At 41.7% G+C, this 27500-nt stretch overlaps 1 protein-coding gene across 1 annotated transcript in view; it reads left to right on the top strand.

Annotated features, from left to right (window-relative positions):
* The window catches only part of LOC122254141 (uncharacterized), a 97906-nt gene that overhangs the window by 37757 nt on the left and 32649 nt on the right, over positions 1-27500 (top strand). The window contains exons 2-4 of the mRNA XM_043017673.2: positions 14021-14215; positions 18959-19471; positions 20987-21199. Of these exons, the coding sequence (XP_042873607.1) occupies positions 14021-14215; positions 18959-19471; positions 20987-21199 (921 nt within the window). The remainder of the gene's footprint in view (positions 1-14020; positions 14216-18958; positions 19472-20986; positions 21200-27500) is intronic.

Raw genomic sequence — 27500 nt, 5'->3', positions numbered from 1 at the left:
TTTTCTGCTTGTTCTCTTCTTGTGTGTGTGTCTCTGTTTGTCTCTCTTTCTTCTTCTGGGATTGTTTGTCTCTCTCTCTCTCTCTCTCTCTCTCTCTCTCTCTCTCTCTCTCTCTCTCTCTCTCTCTCACTCTTTCGCTGTCTCTGTCTTTATCTCTCTTGCTCTTTTTTTCTCTGTATCTCTCTCTCTCTTTGTTTCCCTCTCCTTCTCTCTCTCTTTGTCTCCCTCTCACTTTCTCTCTCTCTCCCTTTCTCTCTCTTCGTCTCCCTCTCCCTCCCTCCCTCTCCTCCTCCCCCCCACTTACGCCACCTTCTCTCGCTCTTCCTCCATAAGTTTCTCAAGAGACACGTTTTACGAAGTGGCTATCTCTAAGGCGAAGTGGCACCGCTTGTTCTCATTAATGGACTCAGCCTTTATCGGGCCTCATCTTTGGCAAGTGCAATGTGATTCATTTAAGTTGCAAGGGAAGTATTTGCATGAACTTGCTCGTAGAACCTGCGGTATAAAACAATCTGCAGATTTATTGACTACTAATTTACATACATACGTATATGTATATGTATATATATATGTATATGTATATATATGTATATATAAATATATATGTATACATATATATATATATATATATATATATGTATACATACATATATATATATATATATATATATATATATACACACACACATACACACAAACACACACACACACACACACAGTGTGTGTGTGTGTGCATATGCATGTTTTAATTCAGAAACATTATAGGAATCGGAGCTAGTCAATGGAAAACACAACGAAACCAAATCACATAAATTTTAAGTAGCTTTACGTGTCCGCACACACGCCAAAGTGTAGCGAACAAGAGACACCTTCCGTATTTTTTCTTTGTTTGGGGGGCGTGAGGAGGAGGAGGAGGAGGAGGAGGAGGAGGAGGAGGAGGAGGAGGAGGAGGAGGAGGAGGAGGAGGAGGAGGAGGAGGAGGAGGAGGAGGGGGGGGGGGAGGGGGGGGAGGGAGGGAGGGAGGGAGGGAGGAGGAAGGAGGGGGAGAGAGAGGTCAATACCGGGAAGACATTACCTGTTACGGACCGGTGCGCTCTAGCAACTTCCGCTTTCCTCGCTAGAACTAGATAGCAATGACCGCTATACGCTCGCCTCCGCCGCTCTATTGTGTACGGTGGTTAAAGCGACCTCGAGAACACGCACGTACTACTAAAAGCAACCGATCGACCTCTATGTAAAAGGTAACTATAACAAAAACGAATGAAAGACTAAAAAAAAAGGAATTAAAAGACAGAAAAGTTAGAGAATAAGAAAAAAAAAAGAATAATTATCATCTCATACATGACTATTTAAGATTGATTTTGACCGAGAATATATATATGTTTCTGTAGCCATCTTTTTGTTTTTCTTTTTTTATCATATATACTTCAAAATCCATTACTATGTAAATTGCCGTCTGGTCCATTTTTTTTTTCAAAACCCAAACTTTGGGTTTATTTGAATGAGAACTTGGAGGCAGGACTGGAATTATTATTTGATTTTAATTTGATTTTTTAAAAAATTCAAAGCAGTGTGTGCGAGTTGTTAACAATATTAATGTACCATGACGGGCGTTTAATTCGGATATTGCCTTAATTAGATTCTTGAATAATTAAAAGATTGTGATTTTTTTTTTGGAGTGGGTAAAGGAAATGTATTGATATGAGAAAAAATAAGGTTTCGTGTGGTTTGGGGATAGAAAGATGTGTTTGAGAGAGAGAGAGGGAAGGAGGGATGGAGAGAAGGAGAGAGAGAGAGAGAGAGAGAGAGAGAGAGAGAGAGAGAGAGAGAGAGAGAGAGAGAGAGAGAGAGAGAGAGAGAGAGAGAAGGAAAGAAGGAGAGAGAGAAGGAAAGAAGGAGAGAGAGAGAAAGAGAGCGATCGACAGAGAGAGGAGAGAGGGGAAAGAGAGAGAAAGAAAGAGAAAGACACAGACAAAGACAGACAGACAGAAACAGCCAAACACTTCGACATCCGCTGACCTTCCCTCCAGTCTCCACCAAAGAGGTATTCCGGAATGCGCCAAAAGCCAACCCGCTAAATACGAACACAAGAAACGCGTCTTCGCCCCCCTCCCTCCCCCTCCCCCCTCCCCCTCCCCCCTCCAAGAAAAAAACAAAAAACATGGCCGCCTATTGTCTATTTGCCATTTCTCATTTCCGGTCAAGCAATTTCCGCATTCAAGGATATTGTTGTTCTTATTTGGGAAATAATTTTGTCGGTGGAATGTTGATATAGAACAGCAACGAACGTGATAGTATTAAAACTGTTATGATTGTCTTCGGAATGTGAATTGAAGTCGAGAGTTTGGCGTGGAATTTTGGCGGGATGGTTTTATTTGTTTCTAATGAGGGTAATGGTAGTTAGAAAATTGTTAATGGAACTTCTGCAATTTGACTGATGCAATGCAATAAATGGATAAAAACACTGTATTAGCTTTTATTTATTTAATTTGTCTTATTTTCGCTCACCGAACGCTAAAACTTATACATGAAAGATTTTTTTTTTTTTTTATCTCATATTAATAAATCATTCGGAAAGTCTACATTATATGATTTATGACAAATACACGACACAGAGGCTGGAATTTAGCGAAGTCGCGTAGCGGAAAAACATATCGACCATGAGAGAATCTAGCGCATACGTAGCGACTTGATCCCGAGCTCTCTTTCAATACAAATTTCTGGAATATTTATAACAGAACAGAAGCCAAATTGAATAAGCAAAGCGACATGCTCCGAATTAGTCAAATGCTAATGCTCATAAGCTCGATCAAATGAGTTTATTCGAAGAGGTAGATAAAATCAAAGGAGTTTAGCGCTGACTAAGCACGTAGGTTTAGCGGGTGTAAACACGCAAGCTGATTAGGAAAACGAATATTGGAAAAAAAAGACTCAAAATGTCAGTTCTAACGGTTATACAGATATAATTATAGGAACAATCATTATAATATGATGATGTAACATTTACAATGATAGTCACGATAATGATAGTAGATTATAACAATAGTAATGATATCGGAACTTATAATAGTGAATGAATTTCTGATAGTTTTTCTATTTTAAGATTTTTAACATGGCATAAACATCTTACATCCACCCCCCTCTTCCACCTTCTCTCCCTTCCTCCTTCCTTTGTCACCTCTTTCATACCTTCCTTTTTTCTCCACCTCCTACACCCCCTCTCCCTCCCTCCCTCCCTCCTCCACCTTTTCTCCTTCTTCCCCTGCCTCCCCTCTCCCTCCCTCCCCCCTCCTCCACCTTCTCCTCCCTTCCTCCACCTTCTCCCTCCCCCTTCCCCTCCTCCCCCCTCCCTCTTCCCCCTCCACCTTCTTCTACCTCCCCTCCCACTTCTCCCCCTCCTCCCTCCCTCCATCCCTTAGACCCCCCTCCCCCCCTTCCCCCCACCGCGCTACCACCCACTCAGAGCAACAGGGAACTAATGAATTCTTGCAGAGACATTGCAATTAATCATGATGACAGCTGGCTTTTGCAGGCAGGAATCATGCTTCTTACACTGAATTTCAGATAATGTGAAGTGTTAAAACTCGTATTTTACTGCTTGTTAGTTGCTACTGAAGCTGAAGGGGGAAAAGTTACTGTAATTCGCTTTATCAATGGAATTGTAAGCGTGTTTGTGTATATTGCCCGGTTCCTTACCTAATCTAACATATCCTAACCTAACCTTATCAGTTCTAACATATCCTAACCTAAGCTTATCAGTTCTAACATATCCTAACCTAACCTTATCAGTTCTAACGTATCCTAACCTAACCTTAACGGTTCTAACATATCCTAACCTAACTAACTCTAACACACCCTAAATTAATCAGTTCTAACACATCCTAATCTATTCAGCATATCCTAACCTAGGCAAATCTAACTTATCCTACCCAAACGTAACATGTCCTAACCTATCCTAATCTAACATATCCTAACCTGGCTAATCTTATCCAAGCCTAGATCAACCTAAATTCTGAGAACACCGGGTGGACCCCAATTGCAATATATTCAGGGAGTGAGCAAGCAATTGTGCACGCCCGCACAAACACGTATGCAGCATCTCTCTTTCTCTCACATTCTTTCTCTCCTTCTCTCCTCTCTCTCTCTTCGTTTTTCCTTCTTTATGTCTTTCTTTCTCTTCTTCTCTCTCTCTTTCTTTCTCTCTCTCTCTCTCTCTCTCTCCTTTCCTTCTCTCTCCCTCTCTCCTTCTTCCCTTCTCTCTCTCTCTCTCTCTCTCTCTCTCTCTCTCTCTCTCTCTCACACACACACACACACACACACACACACACACACACACACACACGTCCAGGTTTATATTTCTGTATATATATTTTTTTTTCGAATTCTTACGATTACTGACCACGAAGCAACATATTTTTTTCTAACATATTTCCTAGTCGAGAACTTAAGTGCATATACATGTCTCCTACTCGCCAAACATCGATACAATATAATAAAAAATAAAACAAATAATAAAAAAATAAAGAGACGGGAGCTATAAGGAAAAGAACTACTAAGATATAAAAGAAAAAAAAAGACGAATGTTATCTTTAAGAAAAACAAAAGACTAAATATAAACACAAAGTGGGATCGAAACTCCCGTAAGGAATCGAAGCTGAGTCACTGTTGACTCGAACCCTTAAGTGGTCACTGTTCTCCCTTTCCTTGTGTTTTCTTTGTTTGTTTTTGTTTTTTTTTGAACAAGGAAGGTGAGACGGCACGGAAAATGCATACAGAGACGTCCTTGGAAGGAATTGGGTGGTAGTAAGGAGAGGGAGAAGGAGGGAGGGGGAGGGGGATGGAAGGGGGAGATGCAAGGAGAGGGGGTGATAGGGAGAGGGGGGTGATGGGGAGAGGGAGAGGGAGAGAGGGAGAGAGAAAGAGAGAGAGAGAGAGGGAGAAAGAGAGACAGAGGGAAAGGGAGAGGGAGAGACAGACAGACAAACAGACAGACAGAGAGAGAGAGAGAGAGAGAGAGAGAGAGAGAGAGAGAGAGAGAGAGAGAGAGAGAGAGAGAGAGAGAGAGACAGACAGATAAAAAAAAAAAACATATATATAGCGAATAAGAACGAAGAAAAATAAAAAATAAAAATAAAAAATCCAAACTGTTACCAAGTGAAATTCGTCTCATGAAGCGAACCACATCACACGCGCAGATTGGCGTCAAATACACATCATTCTTACATAAGTCCCCGGGGAAAATAGAAGCACATTTTTTATCGTAATTTCTCAACAGAAATTCCTCGGCAGCTTCGACCCCCTAAATTTCGTATTAATATAATAGTCACCACATGTTGATGACAGCTTAGATTTAAACCGAGACGAGGTCGGACACATATAATAATAATAATGATAAAATAATAAATGACATGACATATATATTTTTTTTAATAAAAAATGAGAAAACAGTCTGGGAATTGACTTTGTTCGTGTCATCAGGTCATCTACATCACAACACTTCAATTTCCGATAATATAGAAGTGAGTGAGTCAGTTGCCGGGGGGGGAGGTCGGGTGGGGGGAGGGAGGGGAGGGAGGGGAGGTCTGGAGATAGAGGAGGTGGAGGGGGGGAGGGAGGAGGAGAAGAAGAAGAAGGAGAAGGAGAAGGAGAAGGTGAAGGAGAAGGAGGAGGAGGAGGAGAATGAGGAGGAGGAGAAGAAGAAGAAGAAGGAGGAGGGGGAGTTGGAGTGTAGGAAGGGAGTGGGAGTGGGGTTACGGAGGAGGGGGGGGAAGGTGTAAAGTAAGGGGGACTGGGTAGAGTGGGGGAAGAGTAGAAGAGGAGAGGGGTACGAGGGTACGGGGGGGGGGAGCAAGGGAGTGAAGTTAAAGAGTACAAGGAGTGTTAAAGGAAGGGAAGGGGTAGGAGGGAGGGAGGGAGGGAGGGAGGGAGGGTAAATTGCGGTATTCAATTCATGCTAACTATCGGTTTCCTTCAATCTCGTTCTAAGAAAAGTCGGGAACAGTAGATGAGTCCATCCTGGGTGTGAACAATGTTTTTTTTTTTCCTTTCGTTTCCTCTGAGTCATTTGAATACGTTTCATGACCGTTAGGGCGTTGCTACAGATTTCTTTTTCTTTTTCTTTTTTTGTTCTTCTCTCTCCATTGGTTCCTTCTTTCTCGTTCTCTTTTTCTTCTCCCTTTCTCTTTCTCTTCTTATTCTCTTTCTCTCCCTCCCTCCCTCCTTCCCTCTCCTCATATCTCCCCTCATTTCCCTCCTTCCCATTGCATTGCCCAACGAGGCTGTTCTTCCAAAGATGACCTCATTCTCAGCAATTGGCCATTAGGTCATTAGAAGAGAGAGAAAGAAAAAAAGGTATAAGAAGCTCTCACGATCTTACAACTTAACACTCGTTTTCAGTCCCGTTTTCTGGGAGCTGAGCTAGTTTCTCCAGTCATCATTATTATCGTGTTCATTACCATTATCGTCATCATCTTCACCTTCATCTTCATTTTCATTTTCATCATTATCATCACCACCATCGTCATCATCATCATTTCCGCATCATTTTTTTTCTTCTATTTTTTTACTCCTCGACGATGTGGGATTTGTCATGTTTACATCATCACACACATACACATACTCATACACACACACACACACGTGCGCGCGCTCATTATTAGTTGATTTGTTTATGTTGGTGTGCATTCTTTTTTCTTTTTCTTGAAATTCTCTCTCCTTATTACCTCCTTTAACCACCGCTGTACAACTGCGTTGGCTCGTGAAGGTCATTTTGAAAACAGAAAACGTTGCGTCAGGCACACACGCTCTCTCACACTCTCTCTGTTTCTTTTTATTTCTCTCTCTCTCTCTCTCTCTCTCTCTCTCTCTCTCTCTCTCTCTCTCTCTCTCCCTCCCCTTATTTCTTTATCTCTCTTTTCTCTCTCTCTCTCCCCTCCCCTTATTTCTCTCTCTCTTCTCTCCTCTCTTTTCTCTCTCCCCTCCCCTTACTTCTTTATCTATATTTTCTCTCTTCTCTCTCTCTCTCTCCCTCCCTCCTTTCTTTATCTATCTTTTTTTTCTCTCTCTCTCCCCTCCCATTATTTCTTTATCTATCTTTTCTCTCTCCCTCCCTCCCTCTCCCTCTAACCTCCCTCTCTCCATGTGGTCCCCCAACATACATCATGCTGTTCGTAGTCTCAGCCAGGACACTACGAACTTCCCATCAATATATTACCGATGCAAAATTTCCATTAAGTTGAATCTGGTTATTGAACAAGTGAACATTTAAGAAGAGAACAAAACTTGGGCAAAGAGGCAAGAAAAAAAGCAAATCCAAGAAATCAGTATTCATTAGCTTGAATTCGGGATTATAAATCTCTGTTAATTAATAGTTGGCATTCAGAGTGAACGGGGGAACTAGCCAAGGCACGAAGACTTTTGTAAATGTTGTTATAAAGCGATCATGATCTTAAATCAATAAATAAGATGCGAGAGAGAGAAGGAGAGAGAGAGGGAGAGGGAGAGGGAGGGAGAGAGAGAGAGAGAGAGAGGGAAGGAGGGGGAGGGGGAGGGGGAGGGGGAGAGGGAGAGGGAGAGGGAGAGGGAGAGAGAGAGAGAGAGAAAGAGAGATTTCTCACTCATTAACTGTCCGGTTAATTATTTTCCGCGTTTTCAACTAATCATATCTTGGTTTCCTGCTCTCTTCATTCACATGTTTTGTCTATTGTCTTGTCTTCGTTTCCTCCGCCTTTTATTCTTATTATTACAACAACATAATTATTGGTTCGTAAAAGAATTTATGTCACCGTCATGGCATTCGCATTGCCAGCCCTGGAATGCATAACACACCCTCCCATTTTCTCTTCAAATATCCGTTTTCTTTCAACCGCAAAATGCCGAAGAAAAAAAATGCAAAAAAAATGATGAAGCGTTCATACATATATTCCCAATTTTTTTTTCGTTGGCGCCCTCAGGTTGCCCTCTTTCGTACTAAGGAGTGGAGAAAATTCCACGCTTATCTCTCTCACCTTTGCCACTGTCCTTCCCTTGGCCTGTGTGTCACAAGAGATCGATTTGCGCAATCGCGAGTTCTTTTGTTTTGCTTGGAGCTTTTGGTAGAAAGAGAATGATTGGGTTAGTTTTGTAGGTCTGTTGGTAGTTTTATTTCGTATGGTTAGCTGGGTGAATTTATTGTGTTTGAGGATTGTTGTATTTGATATGATTTTGTTGTATGCGAGAACACTGTATTTCTCAATATCACTTTAAAATAGTTTGTTGTTATCAACCAGCTACCTCTTACATGGGACGATTTGAAAACAACAACAAAAAAAACCGTTAATCTATCTTTTTTTTTAAACGGATAACAACATCCCTTCATCAAAACAAAACGCTTCTCAGCTGGGTCTCCGTAGACATACTTCCAAGAAGAAAAGAAAAAAAGAAAAGGATACAAAAACTAGTCTTACTGTCTCGGGATCAAGAACGCGACCCTTAGATAGTCACTCTCAAAAGCCCCCCGCCATTCGATCATCCGAAATTTTACTGTTTTAAGGAATTTTATCGCTTGTTTTTAGAATTTCGTTTCGTTTTGTAGATGTTTTATTTTTTTGGGGGTGAAGATGAAGATTTTTTTTATGTTTGTAATTGTTAGGATGGTTGTTGTTATTGTGATGGGGTATTCACCTTGTAAAATCGAGAAAAAAAATTAATTAAGTTTAGTTTGTTCATCTCTTCATCATGTTGACAGTATCTCTACCATCTCTCTCTTTCTCTTCCTCTTCCTCATTTTCCTCCATCTCCTCCTCCCACTTTCCCTCCCTCCCTCTCCCCTCCCCACCCATTTTCCCTACTTCCCCCTCTCCTCTCCCCTCCTCACCCACTTTTCCTACCTCCCTCTCCCTCTCTTCACCCATTTCCCCTCCCTCCCTCTCCCTCTCTCCTCCCCACCCATTTTCCCTCCCTCTCTCTCCCCTTCCCACCCACTTTCCCTCCCTCCCTTCCCCTCTCCCTCTCCCCTCCTCACCCACTTTCCTTCCCTCTCCCCTCCTCACCCACTTTCCCACCCTCCTCCCCTCCCCACCCACTTTCCCTCCCTCTTCCTCCCTACCCCATCCTACTCTCTCCATCCATCCCCAACAACGATTGATCTCGGCTCTGTGGTTCGAAATCTTGCCCCTCGTATATACCCACAGCTGTCTCCGCGCAACGACGTGTCCCCTTGCCTTAATTACGAATTATCATGTTGTTTAATTGCTCGACGAGCTGTGCGGAGGAAGGAGATATCTCGGCTGGGATTTCTGTCTTCTTTTTTTTTCCTGGTCCTTTTTTTTTGGGGGGTGGGGGGGTAGAAGGTGGAGGGGAAGGGGGTGGGGAGGGGGAAGTTAGAGTATCTAGAAGAGGGGATTTCTAGATTCTAGATTCCTGGTGAAGAAGAGGAATAACCCGGTGAAGAAGAGGAATAAAAGGAGAAGGAAGGATATAACTCACGTGATTTGATAATTTAGGTAATGATGAAGTCAATGTCAATGGAAACAATGTCAGCGAATGATGAAGTCAGTGGCTTTGGCTTGTGTGATGTCGGGGCAGATGTAAGCACGCAAGGCTCCTCGACCGTGCAAATTTGCTTATCTCCAAGCAAGCACTTCAAGCACACGTTGGTCATTCTTGAGCTTCCTCGTCTCCTCCAACTTTCTTTTTTTTCCCCTCGTCACTTCTCCTCCACCGCCACAAACACTTCTCCATCATCATCACTACCTACCTCCACCACTTCCTTCTTTTCCTCCTTCTTCTTCTTTTGCTTTTCCTCCTCCTCATCCTTCGTCTTCTCCTCCAACACCTCTACCTGCTGCTGCTCCTCCTCCACCTCCCCCGTCTCCACCACCATCACCACCTCCTCCGTCTCCACCACCACCACCACCTCCTCCGTCTCCTCCTCTTCTTCTCCTCCACCACCACCGCCTCCTTCACCTCCACCACCACCTCCTCCTTCTCCTCCTTCACCTGCTCTTCCTCTTCTTCTTCTTCCTCCTCCTTCTCCTCCTCCCTGCTGTTCCTCCTCTGTCTCAACCTGTTTAAGCAGTGTCAGAGGCTGGCCTTATCTCTCACCGGTATTCAGTCTCTTATATGTTTTGATGTTTCATATCTCTTCGAGTTACTTAATAAAACGATTTCTTTAAATTAAGGGACTGAATTATGATGTTTCGATGTATATTCACCTTTTTTCTGAATTAACCGTGTTTATGAAAAGATTTTAAGGACAAAACGCGTCGTTTTATTAAGTGGAAAACTGTACTTGTTATTGAGCGCGTCTGATCAAGCGTGGTTAGTGTGATTAAAAACGATTAATGTAAAGATTGGGATTGAGGTCCTGTGTGTGCCCCGAGCAAACATTTAAAATAAAAGATATCTTTGTGTTTACGAATACTTTAAGGGAAAGAATAGTAACGCTGGAAGAACGTTAGAGACGTATGAGTGATTTTTGACTTTATGGGAAAGAATAGTAACGCTGTTTATTTATTATTATCAATTCTGTGATTATTATATTTATTGTTTTTTCTTCTGATGATATTATCATTCTTGCTATTATAATTGCGTGTAGTTATCTTCATATTGATGGTTGTCGTTGTTATATGTTATTGTAATTATTGTAGTTATTATTATTCTTCTTATCATTGGTATTACTATTATTATTTTCATTATCACTAGCAGTAGTAGTGCCAATAATAGTAGTAGAATAGTAGTGGGAGTAGTATCAATAGTAATATATTCATAACAACGTGTCTCTTTAAGCTACGAACATTTCTTCATACCTTACATAAACTTCCCGGCATCTGAAAACCAACAAAACACGAACTCGTTATTACGCAGCAGACAGACATGGCTACACCGAAAAATTGGCGACCGCGAGCACAAAACATTTACTGAACCATATCTCTCTTTAGTGCCATCTCCGTATCGTGCGCCACGCCACTGCCCACGTGCCAAAATAATATAGTCGCATGTTCATACAGATAAAACCCTTGTTTTTTTTTATTTTTCTTCTTTTTTTACGGACAAGACAATTACTAAACCATGTCTCTCTAAGTTGTCATCTTCGCTCGTTGCGTCACGCCACTGCCCACGTGCCTAAAATATTTTCTCATATTTAAGACAAATTGAGGCATTTGAGTCATTTTTACAGCGGTCAGACGCCAGATTCTTCAAAGCGTCGCGAATATGTCATGTGGTTAAAGAAACGTGGTTTATTAGCAATATTCTCTTTGCTTAAGCCATGTTTTCTCCGAAATTAATGTGTCCGCAAAGTACATCGTTAATGGCGTCACGCAAGCACTTATCTTGAAGGTCTTGAGGGAGGATACGAGCGTACAAGTTGTTTGTGTCCAATAATTTCCTTTTAATGTTTTCAATGCAGATATTTATTTGCTTAACAGCGGCGTTCATCAGATATTTTGCAAAAGGTCAAATAAAGGTTGGATTTAATATCGCGTGGAACTAACAGTGTGCGTGTGTCTATGTGCGTGTATGCTTTTTTTGTAGTAGGTGTGTGTGTGTGTGTGTGTGTGTGTGTGTGTGTGTGTGTGTGTGTGTGTGTGTGTGTGTGTGTGTGTGTGTGTGTGTGTGTGTGTGTGTGTGCGTGCGTGCGTGTGTGCGCGCGCGCGCGTGTGCGTGTTTGGGTCCGCCCGCATATGAATATATATATGTGTTTAGATAAAAAACATAATATATAGCCAAGTAAATGAATCCATAAAATAAAAACAAAAAAACAAACATAATCAAACGAATCCAAAACGACAGGATTGAAACGAAAAAGAGAAACGGCCCCTCCATATACCAGGAAGTTAACGTTGTACCTTGACTGCACGTAACGTCCCTCGTCGTTCGAATTCGTTGATACTAACTTCATTTATCTTCTTTATGTACCAGGAAGAGAGGGAGGGGGGAGAGGGAGGGGGCAGGGCGAGGGCAAAGGGGAGAGGGAGAGAGGGAGGGGGAGGGGGGAAGGGGGAGGGCGAGGGCGAGGGCAAAGGGGAGAGGGAGAGAGGGAGGGGGAGGGGGGAAGGGGGAGGGCGAGGGCGAGGGCAAAGGGGAGAGGGAGAGAGTATGTATGTGTATGTGTGTGTGTGTGTGTGTGTGTGTGTGTGTGTGTTTGTTTTATAACATGAAGGGAATAGCAATAACAATAAAAGTAATGATAACAATAAAGATAACAATAACCTGAAAATAATACAAAAGAAAAAAAATGAAGAGAAAACAATAAGATATTACTGCGCAGAAGAATGCAAATATTAAAGCTCTAGACTGCATCCTGCACAACCAGAAGTCACCGGCCTGCTCTTGTGATCTGATTCAAGATCGCTTTGATCATCGCTGGAACTCACCTGTGAAAAATGAGCTTTCGGACCTACGTTAATTAACTCCCCCGCCCTTATTGGCTATCCAGGTAACGAGTAAACAGACTGGATAGCAACAGCAAAGCAACAACAACAAGAAAAATGTCAAGGAACAAAGGTTTACTATGAAAATGTCAAGGCGCAACCTCCCTAGAGGGTGGGCGGGGCTAGAACGGATCGCGTGTTGATGAGAGTGGCAAACCGATTCCCTTGAGGTGAAGCTAGGGGCGGTAATCACTGTCATATACAAGGTGAAGTCCGACCGTATCGCCTCGCACGCGATCGCTTACACCGCAGAGATAAAGACAACACAAGACGGGACAGACTTATCTTTATTGACGTGGTGTAATGGCTTCACTTCAATTGCTGGTGAGGTTTTTTTGGAATATATATGTATCTCCTACTTTCCTTTTTTTTGCATCCTTATCGGTAATTTCTCCTCGGTGTAAATACAGTAAATAAGGTGTATTTATTGGACACAACACAAGATATTGGGAATCCTCTGGCACCTTTAGGAGATTAATTCGAACACCTCGGTTTCACTCGTCAAGCAGCTTCGAACAGCGTCGAAACGAGCCATTTTTATGCTAATGCGATCGACTAAAGCTTTTGTTCTCTCCGAAGGGACTAAATGCCTAAACTACATCCTACCTTCTTATCCTTAAGCCAATTTTCTATTAAGATAATCTATCTGGGCGATTCCTAGACTGAATTTAAGGACGGTGGTGTGTCCGATATAAAATGCTGGTCAAGTTAACAAGTTGTTTGTTGTCGAGCATTCCTGTGGTTTTGAGATCATATTTGAGACACGTTGCGAGTGAGCAATAACCACATAGCTGAGCAATGTGTGACATGTTTAGTTGAGTTGCGAGGCAATTTCTGCTGGGGGGAGGGAGGGGGAGGGAGAGAGAGAGAGAGAGAGAGAGAGAGAGAGAGAGAGAGAGAGAGAGAGAGAGAGAGAGAGAGAGAGAGAGAGAGAGAGAGAGAGAGAGAGAGCGGGAGAGATAGAAAGAAAGAGAAAGAGAGAGAAAGATAATAAAAACAGAACAAAGACAAAACAAACAATCACTCACAAACACATATTCAAACACCTCCCAACCCAACCCAAACCCCCCAAAACAAACAAACAAACAAGAGACCGCAAAACCCGAAAACCGAAATAACAAACCAACTTAAATGAACTCAAAAGATCTGTCTCCCCCTCCCTTAACGAGGAGTGACTCGTTGGTGTTAACATTCCGCGGAAAGTCTCATGCTTGCGTTTATGACCATTAGCTGTGACGAGGCAGAGGCTGTGTGTTGACTGCGTGACAGGTTCGAGTGTCTGGTAGAACTTAGGATGGTTTTAATTATCTTTTTTTTTGAGGGGTAGGAGGGTAGGGGGGAGGGAGAAGTACTGTAACTATTACTAATCATGATAATGACGATGATGATGATATTATTATTAATAATAATAGTGATAATAATAATAATAATGATAAAGATAATAATAACAGTAATTATAATAACAATAATAATAATGATAATAATAATAATAATGATAATGATAACAATAATAATAATCTTGTTTACTTGCTTCATTCATAAAAAAAAACAAAAAACAAAAAAATAGACTCCCCTCGCATAACCAACCTCCGTTTTCTTCCCTGCAGCCGAGCCTTGGACCCTCCTGATCCCGAAGAACAGCGGCCTCCCGAAGAGTGGGGGGTTCCTGGTGGACCACGGCGCCACCAGGGACGTCCTCCTCAACCACGCCATCCTCGGGGACGTGGTTGATCCTCAGAACCCGCCCACGACGCCTCTGAAGACCCTGTCCGGGACGCCCGTGATTTTTACGACTGATGGGGGTAAGGCTGATTTTTTTTTTTTTTCTAATTGTGATTCGGTTTCATTCATGCTTTGATTAATTGCATAATTAAAGTATTGATTCTAGAATATATTTGTCTTAATTCAAAAGTGCAAGATATTCATTTTCACTCATAGTTTGATGAATTACATCAATTATTATTAATCTTAGTTCATATTCAAAAGTGCAAATTATCAATAATTTTCATTCATATCTTTATTAATTACATAATGCAAAATATCAATTTTAGCCCGTACCTGTCTCAATTCAATAGTGCAAGATGTTATTAATTTCCATTCATGCCTTTATAAAATAACTTATTATGCCTTCTCGTGTACAATCTTTTCTACATCTGTCATAACGAACTCAAAGCTGTGTTAATGGATTGTATTTTCGTCCCGAAGGGTCAAGAGGGATTGCCTTATCCATCCATTCATTCGTTGTTCGTTCATTCGTTTGTTAATTCATTTATTCATTCATTCATCCATCCATCCATCCATCCATTCATTCATTCATTCATTCATCCATCCATCCATCCATTCATTCATTCATTCATTCGTTCATTAATTCATTCATCCATCCATTCATTTATCCATTTTTCATTAATTTATCCATCCTTCCGTCCACATTAACCATCGACCTATCTATAATCTATCTACCTATCTATTTGCCTTCAAACACGCACACACACGCACACGCAAACGCACACGTAAACACACACGCACACACACACACGCACACACACACACACACACACACACACACACACACACACACACACACACACACACACACACACACACACACACACACACACACACACACACACATACACACGTACACACGTACATCCCCACTACCTCCACTTCCCATTGGCAATCCACAAAGCAATAAATCATATAAAATTGCAATGCTCTGCAATACTCTGCAACTCCGCCCACGTTTAAAATACGTATCTTGTCATAGGCCAAATATAAAATGATTGAAATTCCGTATTAAATAGATCAACCATAATGATAACTTCATTCATTTTACACAATACACTTAATAAGAGAAAATCCATGACAATTTGGAATTAGAAAATTCTTATTTAAAAACGAACAGGTGAACAGGATAAACACGATAAAAAAAATGTTCAGAAAGTGCTTAAAAGGATATAATCGTTTGTTAACTTTTTATCTATTGCCTCCGTGATTGATATAAAAGTGCTTGTCCTTAAGAATATTAATTCAAACCTTGCATAATGGAGTTTGCAAGCGACCCCGCCCTTAGAGGTCTGGCTGGCTGACTGGCGCTTAGAACAGGAGTGTATTGGTTCCTGTTATCTTTTTGATTTTGGAACTCTTTGATTTTCTCATTTTTGTCTCTTGCTTTTTCTGTGTCTTTGTCTCTCTTTCTTATTTCTCTTTCTTTTTTCTTCTCTCTCTTTCTCTCTTTTTTCTTCTCTCTCTCTTTCTCTTTCTCTCTCTCTCTTTTCTTCTCTATTCTTCTTCTTCTCTCTCTCTCTCTCTCTATTCTTCTTCTTCTTCTTCTCTCTCTTCTTCTTCTTCTTCTCTCTCTCTTCTTCTTCTTCTTCTTTTTCTTCTTCTTCTTCTTCTCTCTCTCTCTCTCTCTCTCTCTCTCTCTCTCTCTCTCTCTCTCTCTCTCTCTCTCTCTCTCTCTCTCTCTCTCTCTCTCTCTCTCTCTAAACATACACTCACACACACACACACACACACACACACACACACACACACACACACACACACACACACACACACACACACACACACACACACACACGCGAATGCAAAAACAAACAAACAAACAAACAAAAAACAACAACAACAACTAAGAATTAAATCCAAGACTTTCATATTAAAAAAAAGAAAAAAAAGACAAGAATTAAACCCAAGATTCTCATATTAACATAATGATCTGCACCAGAATATCACGACGAGAGAATTCGTCATTAAGTTGCAGAGCATTTGCAGTGATGGGTGATTCTTCATATCATTATCATCATCATCATCATTATTATTATCATCATCATCATCATCATCATCTTCACCACCATCAGCATCACCATCATTATTGTCACCGTCGTCATCATTCTTCTTCTTATTATTATTATTATTATTATTATCATTATTGTTGTCATTATCATTAGTATCATTATTATTATTATTGTTATTATCATAATTATTATTATTATTATTATTATTATTATTATTATTATTATCATTATTATTATTATTATTATCATCATCATCATTATCAACCTCACTCTCTGTGTCGCTTTTCTCTCCCTTCCTTCTTCGCTAAATATAAGGAAGTGAATTAAGGAAGATTAAATCTAGGATGTCTTTGGGGTGGGGGTGGGGGGAGGGGGATTGTAAATACAAGGTCCTCATTAGTGTTAATAAGCGAGTGATAATGAAAGCTCATTAGCAAAGGAAGTTCAACTGCAACTTGCATGATGCAGAGACCACACCTTTACATGCTTGTGCCTCGATTATATCACCTGTGCTTGCAGTATCGTGGGCGTGTTTGGGTCTTTGGCTTTGGATTCGTGGGTGGGGGATAGAGGGAGGGGGGATAAGGAGGGAGAGGAAAAGGGAGAGAGAGGAGAAGAGAGGTAGAGGGAGAGAGAGGGGGAGAGGGAGAGGGAGAGAGAGGGGAAGAGAGATAGAGAGGGAGAGATAGATAGAGAGAAGAAGGGTAAGAGTGGGATGGAGATGGAGAGGGTGAGGGAGAGGGAGAGAAAGAGGTAGAAGGAGGTAGAGATAGAGAGAAGAAGGGTAAGATTGGGATAGAGATGGAGAGGGAGGGGAGGATAAGGAGAGAGAGGAGAAGGGAGAGAGAGGAGAAGGGAGAGAGAGGGGAAGGGAGAGAGAGGGGAAGAGAGGTAGAGGGAGAGAGAGATAGAGAGAAGAAGGGTAAGAGTGGGATAGAGATGGAGAGGAGATGGAGAGGGAGAGGGAGAGGGAGAGAGAGATGGAGATGGAGATGGAGATGGAGATGGAGATGGAGATGGAGATGGAGATGGAGATGGAGATGGAGATGGAGATGGAGATGGAGATGGAGATGGAGATGGAGATGGAGATGGCGAGGGCGAGGGAGAGGGAGAGAAAGAGAAAGATAGAGAGAAGGGTAAGAGGGAGAGAGAGAGGGAGAGGAAGATGGAGAAGGAGAGGTAGAGGGAGAGGGAGATGGAGAGGGAAAATGGGTAAATAGGGGAGAATGTGAAAGAAAAGAGATGGAGAGGGAAAGGTGGACAAAGGGAGAGAGGAAAGAAGGGGAAGAGAGAGAGAGAGAGAAGAGAGAGAGAGAGAGAGGAGAGGCAGAGAGAGACAGGAAAGGGATGGGTATAGACGGATATAATTATATATGTAGAGAGGTAGAGAGCTACCTAGGAAGAGGGAAGGGGAGGAGGAAGGCGATAAAGGAGGGAGGGAGGGAATGGAGGATGGAAGATGGGAAAAAGAGAGAGAAAAAGAGAAAGAGAAAGGAAAGGGAAAGGCAAAGGGAAAAAGAGAGAGAGAAAGGGAAAGAGAAAGAGAAAGAGAAAGAGAAGGAGAAGAAGAGAGATGATAAGAAGAAAATCCAAAAACGAAAATAAAGAGAGAAAGAAAGACAAAAACTCAAAGAACAAACAAAATTCTTACACGAACTATTTACAACCAGTAGACAATCTCCACACTCGCTCACATCGATAAATAACCACTAAACAGAGATAAAGAAAAAAAAAACATAATAATAACACTAAAGACAGTGCTCGCAATAGCTCTAGATTATAACACCTTCACGAGAGATAAATTATCCCGCCCGACCGCTTGCCGATATCACTTTAATACCAAGCCGACGCAAGCGATATGAACATCCATCTCGGCAAAACAATAGCCTATCGCAATCCGGCCTTCCTGAGACGCTAATCCGGAGGCGAGCATTAAACGTTTGAACCCGTCCGTCTAGTCATTATGAAACGTGTTCATTTTACGACTTTGACACACACGGCGCTGGAATCTGTTCGGGGAGGGAGGGAGAGCTGTCTTCGAGGAAGTTTGACATATTGCAGAGCTGTCAACTCGGTCCTCATGTTTGATGTCGTCGGTTTGTTGTCGTTTTGTCGTGTCTCCCGGTGGTGGGGTGTGTTATCATGGGAGGGGGTTGGGAAGGTAGGGGTTGGGAAGGGGAGGGGGAAAGGTGAGGGGGAAGGGTGGAGGGTGGAGGGTGAGGGGGAAGGATGGAGGGTGGAGGGTGAGGGGGAAGGGTGGAGAGTGAGGGGGAAGGGTGGAGGGAGAGGGAGAGAATGAGAATGAGAAGAAGGAGAAGGAAAATGAGAAGGAGAAGGAGAAGGAGAGAAAGAAGGAGATGGAGAGGGAAGGGAGGAATTTAGAGAGCCAGGGTGAGCGTTAGGGAGGAGGATTAAGACGGTGAGGAAGAGGGAGAGGGAGAGAGAGAGAGCGATTTCGAAGGCGAGAAGAAGAGGGATTGAGATAAGCGATAGGATGGTATCTCTCGTTTATCACTTTAGTGCCACGTGGGTAAACAAAACAACGAAAATAAGAGCAGGAAATCACGCGTATACACCGAAGGCTTTTTAGCTTGCACGCTTCCTTGTCTCAGTAAAACTCGTAAAACTCTGTTGTCTTCTTTCCAACCCCTTCAGGATGAGTCCTTTACGCCAACAGGAGCGTAACGCAAACTTTCTCAACCTCTGAACGTATGAGTAACCCCCGTTCTCTCCCTCCCCCCCCTACAGCGAACGCCTTCGTGAACGGCGTCCAGCTGACGGGCGAGGAGTACAAGGTCTCCGACGGCATCGTGTACGTGATCGACAGCGCCCTCCCGATCGTCAGCCCTTCGGAAGTGGCCTCCCGCCCGTCCCTCCTGCCGACGCCTGACTCCGAGCCCACGACCCTGCCGCCCCTCACCCACCGCTTCGCCACCTTCAAGCCCCGCCGCGGCACGCCCTCCGACATCAACAGCGTCGGCAACACGAAGCCCGAGCTCCCCTTCGACGCCTCCGACATCGAGCCGATCCTCGCTGAGGAGGCCATCGGCGGCTCCGACATCGGCGGGGGGTTCGCCGAATTCCGGCCAAGTTCGACCACGCCCTCCAGCGCCTTCTCCGAGTTCTCAGGGCCTTCGGCGGGCAAGAACGACCCGTTCCTCAAGTCGTTTATCGATTCCCTGCTCCTGCACCGCTCCGCCGACGGGGCCGAGTTCCTCCACCACTTCCTCGAGTCCGGAATCAACGGCACCTTCAGGGACAGTGAGTGCAGGACGGTTGCGTCCTTCCTTTGTGCAACAAGAGTCACTAGAAAGTATTGCTTTAGGAATAGAAGAGGAGAGGTAGTCATAGTATTTTATTCATTTATTTATTTATTATTATTATTATTTTTAAACAAAGGTTACTCTGTAGGTGAGATAGATAGACTGACAGAGAGAGGGATTGAGTGAATGTGTTGTGAGAGTGAAATAGATAAATGAATGGAGAGAGAAAGAGGGAGAGAGGGGGAGGGAGAGGGAGAGGGAGGGAGAGAGGGAGAGAGAGAGGGAGAGAGAGGGGGAGAGAGAGAGGGAGGGATAGAGAGAGGGAGGGGGAGAGAAAGAGAGAGAGAAAGAGAAAGAGAAAGAGAGAGAAAGAGAAAGAGAAAGAGAGAGAGAGAAAGAGAAAGAGAAAGAGAAAGAGAAAGCAAACAAAGGAGAGAGAGAGAGAGAGAGAGAGAGAGAGAGAGAGAGAAAGAGAAAGAGAGAGAGAGAGAGAGAGAAAGAGAAGGAGAAAGAGAGAGAAAGAGAAAGAGAAAGAGAGAGAGTGAGAGAGAGAGAGAAAGAGAAAGAGAGACAAAGAGAGAGAGAGAAAGAGAAAGAGAAAGAGATAGAGAGAGAGAAGGAAAGAGAGATAGAGAAGGCCCTTAGATGAAACCCCATGACCTGTGCCTTTGTTACTGTTCCCTTGATCAAAACCCAATCAGCTATGACCTCTCCCTTCTCCCTTTCCCTTTGCACGACCTCACTCCTATGACCTTTGCAACCAGGCACCCCTTTCCGCCCCCAACCCTATTCGACTCATACTTCCCCCCCCCCCATCCCCCTCTAGACCTCCCATTTCTTCCCCATCCCAATTCCCTTTTACTCCTCTCTCGAATCTCAATGTTATGTCTTCCCTATTTCTCATCTAATTCCTATCTCCCTCCTTGCCCTTTTACTACCCTCTTCCTCACTCCCTCTCTCTCCTCCTCCTTTTTTTTCTTCTTCTTTTTTCTTCTCCTCCTCCTCCTCCTTCTTCTTCTTCTTCATCTTCATCTTCTTCTTTTCTTCTTCTTCTTCTTCTTGTTTTTTTTTTCTTCTTCTTCTTCTTCTTTATCTTCTTCTTCTTCTCCTTCTCCTTCTCCTCTCCAACACCCATTTTCACCCTTACTCCCATGATTCCCCATTCCCCACCTCCCTCCCCTAATCAATAGTTCAAAAATAATGACAATAAGAATAAAATATAATTTAATATCACACGGGCCCAAAACCCATAATTCAAACCCCGAAAATAAAATGATAATAATGATATATAACCTAAACAGAAAGCTATCTTCCCTTTTTTTAACAACCCCAAATGCCACAACAGTCAAGACACACAAAGAATGATAATAAAAAAGAGCTAAAAGAATATAAAAAAAGATACTCCAAGATAAAAAAGGCTAAAAGAATATAAAATAAGATACTCCAAGATAAAAAAAAGCTAAAAGAATAAAAAAAGATACTCGAATTAACACCCATTTTCCTTTCCAAACAGCCGGCAGATACACAGCCCTTGTCCCCAACGACGCGGCCTTTTACAAGTACTACCCGATTGACTGGGGCTTCAATCCGTTCCTGGTCGACAATTTCACGAAGGACGTTATCCTCAACCACTTCCTCCGAGGCAACGTCGCCCTTGAGGATCTCCCGAGTCTGGCTGAGATGACAACCTTGGGAGGAAACACCATCAAATTCACCAGGAGAGGGAGTAAGTGTTTTCCCCGTTTTCTTTTTCTTTTTTGGGGGGTTCATGTGAAAGGGGGGGACTAATTTAATTTTTCTTCGGGCGTGTTTTGATTCTATTTTTTAATTTTTTGTTCTTCTTTGTGAGATTATGGAATGGGGGGATGATTTAATTTTCTGCGGGGTATGGGGGGGGGGGGGTGAGTATTTTAATTTTTTTTGAGAATATAACTTTCGTAGAAGATTCGTAGGTGAAATGTGTATTTTCAATCTTCTTTTTTTGGGGGAATCATAAATCGTCGGCGTGTGTGTCTTCGTTTTCGTATCCTTGGGGTCGTAAGGTCGTAGGAGTGAATGTATTCGTTTTCTTTTCTTTAGAGTCCTAAGGTCGTAGTGTTTTTTTTCTCTCTCTATAACGCCAACAAGTTTAGCGTTGCATGAGGTTGCATATATTTACATTTTTCTTAAATAAATGTCCGTCCTATTTCCTACAAGGACTTAATCTTCTGTTCCTTCTGGAAAAAAAGGGCGAAGATGATTTCCAGACAAATCCTTGTTAATCGCATGACAAAGCAACAAAATTACAAACACTCAAAGAGAGAGAGAGAGAAAAAAAAAAACGCAAGGTAACAAAAATATGCGGTTGCTTAGCCTGAGAAAAGCATTAAAGTACGAAAACATATTAACCCTCCCTCCCCATTTCCCAATTAACCCATTAACCCACCCCCTAAAACACACACAAACAAAACAAAAAAACACTAAAAACACACAATGGGACGTGAAAAGAGATCATTCCATTACCCGAGTAACACACCCGAAGAGCGTGTCCTTGCCCGGGGCCTCAGCAACCTAACCTTTGTATACCCCCTTCCCCCTTCCCCCTCCCCCCTTCCCCCTTCCCCCTTCCCCTTCCTCCTTCCCTTCCCCAGGCTATCTCTACCGTTAAAGAGCCATTATAATAACACCCGAGAGACATTCACGTACCTCAGAATTTCCTATTTGATATTTTTTTTTAAGGTTGGAAATCAAGGGTGTCCGAAGAACTCGAGATTTTCAGTAGGTTAGGCGCAAAAGGGGGGTTTGATCTCTTTCTGGCGGGGTCTGTGGCATTACGCTTGTATTTTTTTTTTCTTTCTTGTCAGTAAGACCTTCAAAGATGGCATTCGATTCTCTAAGTTGCCGGAAGGGAAAGAAGCATGCTATTCATATGATTAATTCAGCCGAGGTTTTGATAGTCACTGGTTAAGTAATTTCGATTCATATTCATTTCGAAAGTGAGTCATAGATGGATGAATCAAACTCGAATTATATTTAGGTTTGAATTTCACGTTATAATTTGTAAATTTGGTTTATTGTGTTTTTGGTTTAATAGGAAAGTATGTGAGAGTTGCTAAATGATATGTGATATTGGAAGGTTTGTAATTTATCGTGTAATTTTATGTTATTTGTAGTTTTGGGATCAGTCGCTGATAATTCAAATTACATTAATTTTTTATGCAATGTTGTTGAAATTAAATAAGGGAAATTATGGTATTGAGTGAAATGTATAATCATAACCAAACAACAACAACACAGAATACACTTTCTACTTAAAAAAAAAAAAAAAAAATACACCAAGAAAAAAAAAAAAAAAAAAACAACGTAACAAAGCAAAAGAAAACCACACGCAAAAAAAACTACCAAAACGAACAACAAATCAATTTCTGAAAGCAATTCTTTATCCAACTAAAGACATAACAAAAGCCATGACAAAAGCACTCAATCCCCCCCTCCCCCCTCCCCCCCTCGACCAATCAGCTGGCGCGCCCGACGTCACGACTCGCGCCATGTTGCAAGCGAGTAAAAGTTCGTTCAGTTGTTTGCAATACTTTGTCCTTTTGGTGTTTTTTTTGTAGATTTTTTTTTTATATTTCTAGCATGATTGTTAGATGTTTCCGAGTAGGTCCTTTTCGTTATTTAGGTTATTTGAGGATAATGTGAAAGGGTATATATATATGATCTTGTCACGGAACGGTATCTGAACAAGGGGGATTATATTTAACCTTGGCAAGCCTAAGAAAAGAAAAGAAAAGAAAAAAAAAATACAGTACACCCAACAAAAAGAAAAAAAACATACAGAGATAAACAAAAGAAAAAAAAAAACATACATACAGAGAGAAAAAGAAAAGAAAAACATAACAATAACCTCGATGACGCGTATCTCTGCCCGAAGTCAGACAATCAGTGACGGATCTGAAATGTCCCTCCGCGTGGAACAGAACGGGTCGAATCGAACGCCATGAAAGAGATTCGAATCCTTTTCCATCCTCAGAGTACATACATGATAAATGTCTCTTCCAAGGCGATCGAGTCTCTCTCTCTCTCTCCTCACACACTCACACTGTTTGCATTTTTTTTTTACTCCTTTTAAGTGTGAGCGTTTTCTCTTTTCGTTTTTTTCCTTTTTTGCGCGCGTAGGTATGAATGGGAGAATGGCTAACCTTGTTGTGTAGGCCGACTTTTTGGTGGGCGTTTGGGTGTTGGAGAAGGAAAATGGGAGGTCTTTTTTGTTTTTGTTTTGGATTACTCTCTGTCTGTCTGTTTCTTTCTGTCTCTTGTCTTTCTCTCTTTCTCCCTCTCTACTTCTCTTTCTATTTTTTTTCTCTCTCTGTCTTTCTCTCCCTTTTTCCCTACCTCTCCTTCTCCCTCTCTCCTTTCCTTCCTTCCCACTCCCTTACTCCCCCCTCCTTCTCCCTCCCTCCCTCTCCTTTCTCCTCCCTTCCCATCCCCTCCTCCCTCTATCTCTTCTCCTCCTTCCCTCCCTTCCCCCTCTCTCTCACCCTTTCTCCCTTTCCCTCCCATCCTCTCTTCCCCTCCCCTCTCCTCCTCCCCTCCCTCTCCCCTTCAATCCTTCCCTCCCTCTCCCTTCTTCTCCCTCCCTCTCCCTTCTTCTCCATCCCTCTCTCCCTTCCCTCCCCTTCCCCTCTCCCTCTCCCTCCCCCTCCCGATGTACCGGCTGTCAAAAAGACAAAAGATAAACGGCCATTGATAATCTGCTCTTGAAGAAATTCGATTTTTTTTTCTCCTCCAGTAAAGATTTCATATATAAGAAATTTACGGTCCAATTATACGATCTCTAATTATACGTCTCGCTCGGGAAAAGGCGAGTAAATCTTAGAGACAAATCGTTTACTTCAAGGGTTTCTATATGTAGTAGACGATTTAGTGTATATATATATATATATATATATATATATATATATATATATATATATGTATATATATATATTATATTTTATATATATTTATATATATTTTATATATATATATATGTGTGTGTGTGTGTGTGTGTGTGTGTGTGTGTGTGTGTGTGTGTTTCCACGTGCATGCATATTTATCTTTTTTTTATTTTCATTTATTTTTTTCAAACATTTATTTCACAAAGTTTTAAGTATTATCAATGTGAATCTCTCTCTCTCTCTCTCTCTTTCTTTTTCTTTCTCTTTCTCTCTCTCTCTCTCTCTCTCTCTCATAAACTATCTCTAAAGAACCTCATGACACCTGGTTTATCCCAGAACAAATACGTCCACAGCATCAGTCTTATCCCAGGATAATCCTTATACAGTGATGAGACGTTAAGAACATCCCCCCGACACCTGTTCGTTGTAACAGGTGTCACTCGCACTGAGTATGTTGTTATCTTCAGTCTAGCCTTGACACCTTTAGTTTACACTGATGAAAGACTTCGGGAGTGTGTGTGATGTGTTTAGCATTCGTGTTACAGACTCGTTTTAAGCTCTGACGTCTTAGCTGGGTCGGTCGGCTAGGCGAGGCGAAGAAGAGTTTGTGTGTATGTGTTTGAAGAAGAGTGTTTGTGTGTGTGTGTGTTTGTCTTTCTTTCTTTCTGTCTGTCTGTCTGTAATGAGGATGCTAATGATTATAAGTCAGTACAAGGGAGCAGTATGGTATTCAGGGTGTATTTAGGGAAGCAGAGTGTGCGATAGACCCTTAATTAACCCTAAGTAGCAAAATGAGAACAACATATGCGCTGAAGTATGTTATCCGCTATATCTATACCCTCGATTTATTTTATCACGTTTATGTCAGTTTTTTGGGTTTTATTTTGCCCAGCTTCCCATTCCTGCGTTTATGACTTTAGTTTTCCTTTCAATACATGGGATTTCTGGAGTTTTGAAAGTTGAATGGAAATATTTGCGCGCGTTAAGGACTTTGGAACGCTCAGGAAACTTGGAGTGTGTAAAGATAAATAAGTATTGACTGCGCAGACAAATTTGAGGCTTCTTGTGGTTCACCTCGAAACTGAATGTAAAGGAGGGAGAGAGAGAGAGAGAGAGAGAGAAGAAGAAGAAGAAGAAGAAGAAGAAGAAGAAGAAGAAGAAGAAAGAAGAAGAAGAAGAAGAAGAAGAAGAAGAAGAAGAAGAAGAAGAAGAAAAGAGAGAGAGATAGAGAAGAAAACAGAGAGAAAGAGAGAAGAAAGAGACAGAGATACAGAAAGCTACAGAAAGGTAAAAAGATAGCAACAGAGAGAGAGAGAGAGAGAGAGAGAGAGAGAGAGAGAGAGAAGAGAGAGAGAAGAGAGAGAGAAGAGAGAGAGAAGAGAGAGAGAAGAGAGAGCGAGAGAGAGAGAAGAGAGAGCGAGAGAGAGAGAGAGAGCGAGAGAGAGAGAGAGAGAGAGAGAGAGAGAGAGAGAGAGAGAGGAGAGAGAGAGAGAGAGAGAGAGAGAGAGAGAGAGAGAGAGAGAGAGAGAGAGAGAGAGAGAGAGAGAGAGAGAGAGAGAGAGAGAGAGAGAGAGAGAGAGAGAGAGAGAGAGAGAAACAGGTGGATTCTTACCAGGTATAACAATGTGATCTTATGAATCATTGCATGAAGTTATTTTGATTCGATGGAAATTTCCGATTAAAAGCATTGTTTTTCCCCTGTTTTGATTTATGTTTTGCGATTAAGAAAGAGCATATCATCCAGTTAAGAAAAAATCTCCGATAGATAAATCCGAAATTAATACTACAAAACCACCGAAAACTCCAACTACAAAATCAGAAATACAGAAAAAAAGAAAGAAAGAAAAAAAGAAAGAAAGAAAATAAAAACAGAAAAAAGGACATTTCAACCAAAATATTCCAAAGACACATTAAAAAAAAACTTCTCACACGGGAGTTAAAAGCACTTCCACAGACCTTAAAACACATACTGACACACAGACAGACACACAGACAGACACACAGACTAACACACAGACACAACAAGAAGGGAGCAATATGGTACAATACCTAGTGATTTAGTCCGCGAACACAACATCAAGCGATGTAGTCAGTACAAAGGAGCGAAGCGTAAGCGAGCAAGTTTTTGCTTTCAATCTCTGCTTGCCTCGACAGGGTTTCAGCTGAGGATACCAAACACCTGTGGGTATTTAAGATACCGGTGGCATTTGGATGGATGGAGTCACCAGTTAAGTGTAACCTGGGGTGTGTTTGTGTGTGTGTGTGTGTGGGTTGCTTGTGTGTGTGTAGGGGGGGGGGGTGTTTGTTTGTGTTTGTGTTTGTGTGTGTGTGTTGTGTGTGTTTGTTTGTTTGTTTGTGTGTGTGTGTTTGTGTTTGTGTGTGTTGTGTGACTGTGTGTGTGTGTGTGTGTGTGTGTGTGTGTGTGTGTGTGTGTGTGTCTGTCTGTCTGTCTGTCTGTCTCTAGTGAGGATGATTATAATACTAATGGTAGCATGAATGATTAATGATAATGATTTTTTTAAAAGATAATGTTAATACTGATATTGATAATAATTAAAACTGATCTGATGATTATAATAATGAAGATGAGAATTTGATACTGATGACACTGATAGTAATAATGGTAATGATAATAAAGATAATAATAGTAATAAATATAATGACAATAACTATAATGATGGTAGTTGTAGCAGTAGTAATATTGATGATGGTAATAGTAGTAGTAGTGATAATAATAATGATGACGGTAGTAATAGTAGTAGTAGAAATACTGATGATAATAATGATACTAGTAATAATGATAATGATGATAATATAAATGATAATGATAATAATACTAACAATAATGATGATAAAAAATGATAATAACAACAATGATAATGATAACAACAATGAAAATAAAAACAACTAAAACAACACAAGCAAAAAAAATCGAGAGCATAAGAATATGAATTTCCTTTGTTTGAAAATCATTTAAAATAATTTCTGACGTTTTTCCCCCCACTATCGGCTCGGCTCGTCAACATTCCAGCCATATCTCTGTCTGTGGGAATTGTCTTTACATTTATGCTAATGACTCGCTTTTCGTCTTTGTTTCGTGCGTGTGTT

This window comes from Penaeus japonicus, unplaced genomic scaffold, assembly GCF_977035675.1.
Source record: "Penaeus japonicus unplaced genomic scaffold, GWHDUDI00000001_assembly GWHDUDI00000002, whole genome shotgun sequence".
In the NCBI taxonomy this organism is placed as follows: Eukaryota; Metazoa; Arthropoda; class Malacostraca; order Decapoda; family Penaeidae; genus Penaeus; species Penaeus japonicus.
Note: the sequence above shows the minus strand (reverse complement) of the source record. Positions and strands in the feature narration are given on the sequence as shown.